General features: G+C 48.1%; 1 protein-coding gene across 5 annotated transcripts in view; it reads right to left on the bottom strand.

The window, feature by feature from the left end:
* Nucleotides 1-1088: 1088 nt before the first annotated feature.
* Nucleotides 1089-8766, bottom strand: part of RAI2 (retinoic acid induced 2) — a 62639-nt gene continuing 54961 nt past the window's right edge. For 3 of the 5 annotated variants that reach the window (XM_006088554.3, XM_023753691.1, XM_014455684.2), the window contains one exon: nucleotides 1089-3079. In XM_006088554.3, coding sequence (XP_006088616.1) covers nucleotides 1466-3055 — 1590 coding nt within the window. In that variant the 5' untranslated portion in view covers nucleotides 3056-3079 and the 3' untranslated portion in view covers nucleotides 1089-1465. Of the gene's footprint in view, nucleotides 3080-3667; nucleotides 3787-8766 lie in introns of those variants that run through there. The other 2 variants (XM_006088556.3, XM_006088555.3) reach the window with 2 other exon arrangements.

Here is an 8766-nt window from a genome sequence, read left to right as displayed (position 1 = left end):
TCTTACACACAGAGGCCTGGTAATAAAAGAACAGCCTTGCAACTGCTTTTCCTCCTGTTTGTGTTCACAGTAACAGCTGGATACATACTAATTGCAAAAAGTGAAAGAAAGAGCTTTAAGTTTAAAAGAAGGCATGCCATGATCAGTCTCTTGCCAGCACAATTCCAGACACAACTGTGAGGTGGCACCTAGCAAGTCTGTTTGAAATGCACACTCACAGTTCTTCACTTGTGTGGTTGGCTTTAGGCTGTCCAAGGAGAGCAGAATGCCCCTTCCAGGTGCATCGCTTCTACCTATCAAGAAATGGCATAAACAGGGGTTCTCGGCCATGGCACCAGTGACATTTGGGCTGAATCGCTCTCTCTGGTGGGTGCTGTCCTGTGTGTTGTGGGATGCTACCCACCAGGTGCCAGCAGCACCTTCTTCCCCAGCTGTGACAACCCTAAGTATCTTTAGGCATTGCCAGATGTTCCCCGGGGGCCATGACCACCCCCAGGTGATAACCACTGTGCTAAACTAATAAGAAATGACTTTCTCTTCCCTCTCAGACCCTACTCCCAAATATCTACCTAGGGCCCGGAATACTGTACTGGTAAGACATCTCCACATCCACCAGCAACAAATTTTCCTCTCTTTCTGAGTGGCCTTCAGTAATATGTTTGATTTTCAAGACTTTTGGTCATTCAGAAAAATGCTTTTATTGCCCTTGAAAATAAGGTCATTTCCAGCTAAAAACCATCCTTTTAGAGAACATTCAGACACAGAATTTTACACACTAGGGTCTCTGTGAACTGAAAGTGGCCTTGGGTACTTGAAACTCAACTCCTCTAACCCCACACCCTTTGCCACATTTTTACAAATGAAGAAACTGAGAGCTAGAGGGGGAAGTGACTTGATTAAGGTCATACATATTCCTAATCCTCTTTGTGTGGAGGCATAGGCCAATAGAATTCTTCTTTGCCCAACATGCCTGAAGAGCTTAGGTCTCTAAACACAGAGAACTTGTAGTGCTTTACAAGCTACAGCTTGGGCCAAACAATGTCAGTTAAGGAATGCAAAATTTAAAAATGATAGAATACTGTAACCAATTAGTGCAAACAAACATTTATTGTGAAATATTCAGCCTACCCTTTATTAGGTATTACATCATCAAAGCACTTTGTGGCAATGAAAATAGCTTTTTTACCCTTCTGATTCACCCAATATTCCATTAAAGCTGCAAAAAATGTGCAATTTGCTTGAAAAATAGGTTGCTCTTATTTACTCATTTGTGAAAAGTCAAAAATAAAAAAAAGAAAATGATGCTAGCTTACAGGGCCTCTAGAGCCAATTCGCCTTCCTGCTTCCGAATTACCCCCCAAAATAATTAACAAAGATAATTTGTTTTAAATGCCTTTTTATAAAACCAATGCACCTTTCTCCATATTATAATCATAAAATTAAAAAAAAACCACACGCACATTATTTACTTTCTTGGAAAAAAGGTGGCCAGCCGTTGTTTTTTGATCGGGAGCATGTGTATTTCCTGGGAATTCATTTTCTTGAATTTTATGCTCCGGCTTTTGACAGGTTTCCTAAGGGGCTCTGTGTTTCCCATGGACTCTTCTCCTTGACTGTTGATGTCGTAGCCCTGAAATACAGAATCTTCTCTTTTGAAGGAGAAGTTTTTGGTGGACACGCCCGAGAGACCTTTGATCTTGCCACAGAAGATAGTAGGCATGGCATCTTCCACCGAGACAATCACCTTGGCCGCCTGGGAGTTGCTCACCATCTCAATGTTATTTTCAGCCTTGACCTCGCTGCTGGGCTGGCTGGGCTGGCTGAACGGCTGGGTGGTGTCACTGCTGCCCAGGTGGCTATCCATCATGGCTGAGGCTTCATGGGGTGTGGCAGGGGCAAAGGGCATCTCCATGCCTCTGTGCAGTTTCTCCTGCACCTTGTGACATGAGCTGTCCACTGACCTGCTGCTATTATACAGAGTCTCAGGGGGAGGCTCAGACTTCCGGTGGGCTGTCAGAGACAGGTCTAGGGCTGCATCCTCCTGGCAGATTGGGGGACTGACTGCGCCAGCCTTGAGCCAGGGCACTGACTTCATGGAGAGATCCAGGGCCTCATTCTCACTCCCCATCTTGATGACTGTGTGGCGGTTGAGCTGGAAATACTCCTTGGGCTGGAGGATGTCAAAGGGCTTCAGTTCCTCCTTCTCCAGAGGGGTCTGAGTGCCTTTAAAGGGGTGTAGTCCAAAGGAAGATGGCGGCTTGGATAAACTGGGGCTGAACTTGGACTCAGAACTCTGAGGCACTGGGATGGGGATGGGAATGGGGATGGGTACAGGCAAGGGGACAATCACAGGGTAGGGCACCAAGAGGGTGGCTGGAGGGACCAGGGGGGACAAGGGGGAGTTAAAGGGCTGGGGGGGCACAGGGGCATATCCAGGAGGAGGCTGACAGGGTGGGGAGCCAAGAGTGCTCTGTGAGGGAAACAAATTCTGGAGCACAGCTTCAAATGGCAATGTGGGCTCCTGTGGCTGGCTGGGGATGCGCAAGTCCAGGAGCTGGGGCTGGGCCTCGGGGTCCTCGGCTGCCTGGAAGAGGTTGTTGTGGATGGCACTGGAGGAGCATGGGGCCTCCTGTGGCAGGACCAGAGGGGAGTTGAGGTGCTGAAAGACATGCTGCTCCAGCACCACGGGCAGCTGCACAGGGCCCTGTGTGGTCATAACATAGGTGGCATTGCCATTAGGGTTGAGCTCAGGTGCAGAGCTTCCCTCCACCTGCATGTGAATGGGCATCACCACCGGGCTCTCCCCAAGGCACAGGGGCTGCAACACGGTGGCCGCCACTTTTAGAGCCATGCCGCTCTGGGACTCAGCTGGGGGGTTCAGAATGGATGGGGCCGGCACCGTCACCAGCGCCTTCTTTACCAGGTCTGTGGAGTTGATGTTCCAGGCCTCTGTGGTGATCAGCTGGGCCATACCATTCTCCAGTCTGTTATTGGCCAAGGCAGGAGAGGAGTTGGTCATGTCCATGGAGAGGTTCTGTGACTGCAGATCATCCATCACTCACCTTTGATGTCACTCAACCTGCAACATAGAACACACAATATGAATTTTCCTTCAGAGACAATTTATAATTGCCCTAAGAGCTATCTTCACATGTCTTAGTTTCCATGTCTTAGTTAACCATGGAGTACACTCATCTCTCTATGTATACATACATGTTATAGGCATTTCCTAATATATACGAACACACTCATGTGATCAGCTGTGCGTGAAGAGCCCCAATTTAACAGAGGATTTTGATATAAACAGAGATGATGTAATGACTAAATTGCTAAGTGGGGTTAAACAGAGTATTTTAACCATCATACTCAGCTTATATTTTTAGCCTTCAACACACAAAGAGTCATTCCACTTTGCTATATCAGACAGTTAAGATATGCAGATATGTGACTTGTTCAAATTCAAATAGGCAGTAGAGTCTGTCCTTTCATAAAAAACCCCACCACATTAGAATATTCTATGAAAATGAAAGAGGGCCATCCCAAAACTGTAATTGAATTTTTTTTAAAAAATTAAAAACAAAACTCTGTAGTAATAATTATTCCAAAAGAGGCTTGATAAGGGGAAGAGCAGTGCACTTAGAGAAGAGAGTCATTACAGTTGTATCACCATCTCCCTCCTACCAGTGACATCCCCTTTCTTCATAATTTTCCACCAGTGAAGATGCAAAACTTGCATGAATGCTCATAGGATCCAACGTCACTTTCGCCGCCATCTGTTTGATCTGTAACCTCTCCTAACGTCTAGCTGTCAAAAGGAGGGGATATTGATGATTCTAGGGCTGGAGAAATGAATCACTTGTTGGAAACAAGCATCCTCAGAGGTGAGATACACTCTCTTAATGTCCATTGCACTGGCCATTGGAGAGGCCAAAGAACCCAGCACAGGTGCTTCCTGGAGGAAGCAGGGCTGCAGCTGCCAATATGACTCTCCATGGAAACGCCTCCATATTTAGCCTGGTTACCATGGAGAAGGCAGGCACCATGTATAACTCCAGGATCTGTGCAGCCCTGGAGTCTGGTTGGGATCAATAATAATTCAATAATCCTCAGTCTCACTCTGCATCTCTGATTCTAGACCTCACCTCTCTGAACTGTATAGACGTTAGTCCTGTGATCATCTAGTCTTTCCTTGCTCACCACCAAGTTACCAGCACAACCTCAAAAACAAGTAAGAGAGGTGGCCCAACACACCATGGGATTAGAAATAAACAAACAAGACATTGCTACAGGAAGCATCTTTAACAAATGAACAACTCTGTGATGTTTCTAGGTCATTCAAATGTGTCAAATGCAGAGAACAAGGAGTTTCTGTGAAGCATGAGGAGGGGAAGGCAAGAGGAAGGATGCTATGCAAAGCATCACTTTGTGGAGGAAGACTGGTGGATGATGCCCTTGGCAGGGTGCACTGTGGTGCCTCTGAAGAAGCGTCCAGAGCCTGACTCTTTAGGGGCAAAGTGCCCTCTGGAAACCACAAGGTGACCCAGCATGCAGGCCAATAGTGCACTTGGGGCAGAGTAGGGAGGCAGCCTGTCCCCAGGAGGATGAGGGACCTTGCCCAAGCTGCAGGGCCTGTTTTTCCTGAGAGGAATTCTCCCTGATTCAGTCCAGAAAGCACCATATTTCCAATACACCATTCATTCATTGCTGCATGCAGGCATTCATTCATTCATTCAACTAACCAATTAATTTGTTGAATGCTTACTGCATACCAGTACTTTCTGGGGGCTAGAAATGCTGTCATGGGCCAGACAGACAAGGTTCCTGCCTTCAAGTAGATTACAGTCTAGTGTGGACACATGCCTTTGATTAGACAGAGATTTGCTAGCATTAGAAGGCATCAAAATTATGCCAGAAGAGGCGGCAGCAACATCAGAACAAAGCTTTGTGGGCTACTCGCTAGCAGCCCTGCAAAGGCCCTGAGAACCTAAGATCTCCTTGAGTAGGGTCTGCCCCGTCCCTCTTACTGGCCAGAACTCTCAGGAAGTGGTGAGAAAAGGCTGAAGAGAAGCTGGGTGGGGTTGGCAAGGACAAGGACAGCAGTCAGAGAAGGCACCCATGACCACCCATCTGAGGTAGCTTCTGATGACCTGCAAGGGAAGTCACTGAGAGAAGTCATGTTCTGTGTTTCCTGTGGGCTTAGGATTAATCAAGCAGTGAAACTGTTTTTGTCATAATGGGCTGTACCTATCCACCCTTCCAAATGTGGTGGCCTCCCTCCTTCTCTGCCTCCCTTAACACTCCCCCCACCAAGGGAGAGACAGCAACTTCTCAATGTCTCCTTCCCCTGCTCCTGGCACACACATTCAGCTTAGGTGCCAGCTCTCACTTCTTCCTGCAAAAGCCCTGGTACTAGGCCTGCAACTTCCCTGGAACCTTCCTGCTCAGAGTGTGAGGAGGATTAGAATTCAGGGTCAATTCCAGGCTCCTTGTCCCTGTGGAAGCTGTGAGGACCACAAACACCCCTCCATGCATTTTGTTTCTTGGCAGAGAGGCCCCTATAGTTCCTCATTCAACACCAAGTGCAGTTCCCTGCAGAGGTGTGTGCGAGAGAGTGCTTGAGAATAACATTTATTCAAAGTAGTGGCCAGGTTCCTTCCAGAAAGTCATTGAACTATTTGCTCATCTCTTTTTTCTACCAGGGACCTCCTCAGTCCCTTTTGTCAGGGAAGGAGCTGAAGGATCCCCAGAGTTCCTATCCCTGGGCAGTGAGTGCAGCCCAAAGAGGCTATGGTTGTGTTACAGGATGGCTAGGAGGCCTCTATTTTCTCAGCCTGCTTCTAGTTACCCATCTACCACACCCTGCCTTCCTGAGACAGATGTCATGTGGGTGGGAGGGTAAGTCAGTATCCATGAGTTCCAGGGAGGCCATCAGACCCCCTTGCCAGGGCCTCAAGTCTCTGTGAACAGGGCTGAGGCCGGATGGATTGCAGGACAGGGCACAATGCAGTGGGGGTGAGCAGTGTGCACCTTAGGGACAAAGGGACAAAATCTCACTTCCGCCTCCTTCCGCATGATAGCTTTGGACCTGTCTGATGATTCAGCCAATGTAAGCCCTGAGAGCACCCTAGCCCTTTCTCTAGAAAGCCACCCCCTGCTGATATTGCCTTTCCTCCAGCAGTGAGTCCCAGCTCTCCACCAGGTACCAGGTACCTCTTTCTCTCTGCTCCTCCTGCCCTGTCATTCACCCTGCTAGCAGGCACCTTAACTAAGGGACAGCAGATGGGGGGCCTGAGTGCACCCAGTATGGGCAGAGCATGCCCTGAGGATAACAACTAGCTCAGGGATGCAGTTTCAAAGGGGGAAGTCTCTCTCCCTCAGATGAGCCGTGAAGTAAGATAATAACTAGAGAGAATGAGAAGGCCTGTCCTCCATGCTGATTAGGATGGGGTGTGGGGTGCGCAAAGAAGTTAGTCAAATCAAGGAGTGTTTCAAGAGCCATCAACTAGTGCTCAAGCAGAAGGGGGCAGTGATTTCTTCAGAGGCTACCGGGGACATTTTTTTTGGAGTTTTAAAACATTGTTGGCAAATGGATTTAAATGAAGTCACCCACCCATTCTCCTGTGCCCATTACCACTAGGGGTGTGGGGCAGGTTGGTTAACAAGGCAGCATGGCAGTGAGAAGTGGGCAATCTGGATCTGCAGGTTTCAGGAGACTCTTACCCTCTTGGCCCTTGGCTGGGGAGGGAGGGCTGGGGACTAGGGGTTGGGTCCAGCCCAGTGTAAGCCATGTGCCTCCTGGATGGAGATGCTGAGGAAAAGCCTCAGGGTCCAGGGTAGATGGGGAGTTGGGACGGGACTGTCTGGGGCAGCAATTGGGCTCAGAGACCTAAACCCTTCATCTTACTATTACAAAGAACTAAGTATGCCAGGGGTGGATTATCCCAGGATCTTCCCCTCAGTCTGGAGCCCTCTTTGGCCTTTGCCATCACCCAGAAAACTCCTGCTCACCTGTTAGACTTTGGGGTCTTATCCTCTGAGACATCCCCCAACTCACTGAGCTCCCACAGAACCCCGGCTTATCCTTGTCTAGTCCTGACCTTCTCTTCATACTGGGATTGCCTATTTACTCGTGTCTTCAGGAGGAAAGAACTGTCTCACCACCTCATCTTTGTATCTGTACCTGTGAATAGCAGGTGCTCAGAATGAAAGAGAGCATGAATGAATATCTATACCCTTCTGAGCTTGGTCTTCTCATGCCCAGGCTCTTGCTATAGGCCCACAATTTATAGAATCATGGCAATTTAAGACTGGAAGGGGCATTAAAGCTTACATTTCTATCCTCTTCCTGACTCTTTTCTTAGATGAGGAAACTGCAGCCCTGAAAGGCTAACTAAAACTTCCCTGAGGCCAATGAAAACAGATGTCACCACACTCATTGTGGAAAGACCAGAGGGCCAGGCCCCACAGGAATCATGGAGGGTAACATGGCAGCCACCTACCTTCACCAGCCAGTAGAAGCCTCCAAGGAGACAGTGGATGCAAAAGCACTTTGTGGACAGGAAGAAGTCTGACAGGGGTGAGTGTTTATGAATTCATCCTGGGTTCCTGTGTTTCTCTGACATACCCAGAAAAAGAACCAAGCAAAGCCACATGTGTGCTGCTTTCCTTATAAGGATTTATAGTCTGAAGAAGATGACCTGAGGCCTAACTTCAGTCAGTGACCCACCCTGCTTTTGTGCCCCACCAGACATTTCCACCAGCCATGCCTACCTCTCAGGCCTGCTGCTTTCAGAGCATTGCACAAAGCACTCATTTCACTCTATGGGCCTCCATATAAGTGGACATTTTTATATGAGGATTCATTTATGGCTTAATTTAAAAAGTGAAAACACTTGACCACTCAGATAAATTAACTATTGTCCAGGTCCTAGAGTCCATCTATTTTCTCACTGTGGGCATTTGACACTTTCTAACTCACACACACACACACACACACACACACACGCACACTCATACACACACACAAACAACCTAATACTCTCCTTCTTAATGCCTTCAGCCACATCCTAAATGATCTCACGGGCCCCCTGAAATGCCTGCACAAACTCAAACTGAAGGAACTTCAGGATTTGACTGTGAACCCCCACTGATCCACGGTAGGGTCCCTGAGACTATCTCAGGCAAAACCTGTTTCTGAGGTGGAAATTGGGACAATGGCACTGGGGCATGTTGAGAATCTCTCTCAAAGATCGTGTTCCTGAGAGGGGACTGATTTTATTTGGTGATTTGAATGCATTTGCACCACAGAAGCAGCTATCAAGATGACCACAAGCCCCCAGTCCACAGCAGAAAGCCCTCCTGCACAAATGTTTTAGGAATGAGTACTTGGTATGGTGGGCAAGGGTTAGTTACCTCATAGAAACTCAAGGCAGAGGCAATTGCCTTTTTGGGGGACCTGTGAGGACCCTAGGACTACAGGAGTGAGGTCTCTGGAAAGGTGAACTCAGCCTCAAGGGAAGCCATCTTACTGATAAGGGCTATCATGGACAGATTCCACCCCCAGAAACCAGCCGACCCAGTGTGAGCTTCAAAGTTTCCTCCTCTGGCCTCTATCCCAATATAGGAATTCTGGAAAGGCCTGGGTCCCTGGCCCTGCTCCTGGTGATGCTCCCTTCAACCCCAATGGCCTGTCGATATGGCCTGCTTTCCTCTTCCACTAAAATAAGCCTCATGTAGGTTTTGTACAGCAAGGTAATTTTTTTCTTC

This window comes from Myotis lucifugus, unplaced genomic scaffold (assembly GCF_000147115.1).
Source record: "Myotis lucifugus unplaced genomic scaffold, Myoluc2.0 scaffold_49, whole genome shotgun sequence".
Taxonomy (NCBI): domain Eukaryota; kingdom Metazoa; phylum Chordata; class Mammalia; order Chiroptera; family Vespertilionidae; genus Myotis; species Myotis lucifugus.
The sequence above is the reverse complement of the archived record's forward strand: the minus strand, read 5'-3'. Positions and strand labels throughout refer to the sequence as shown.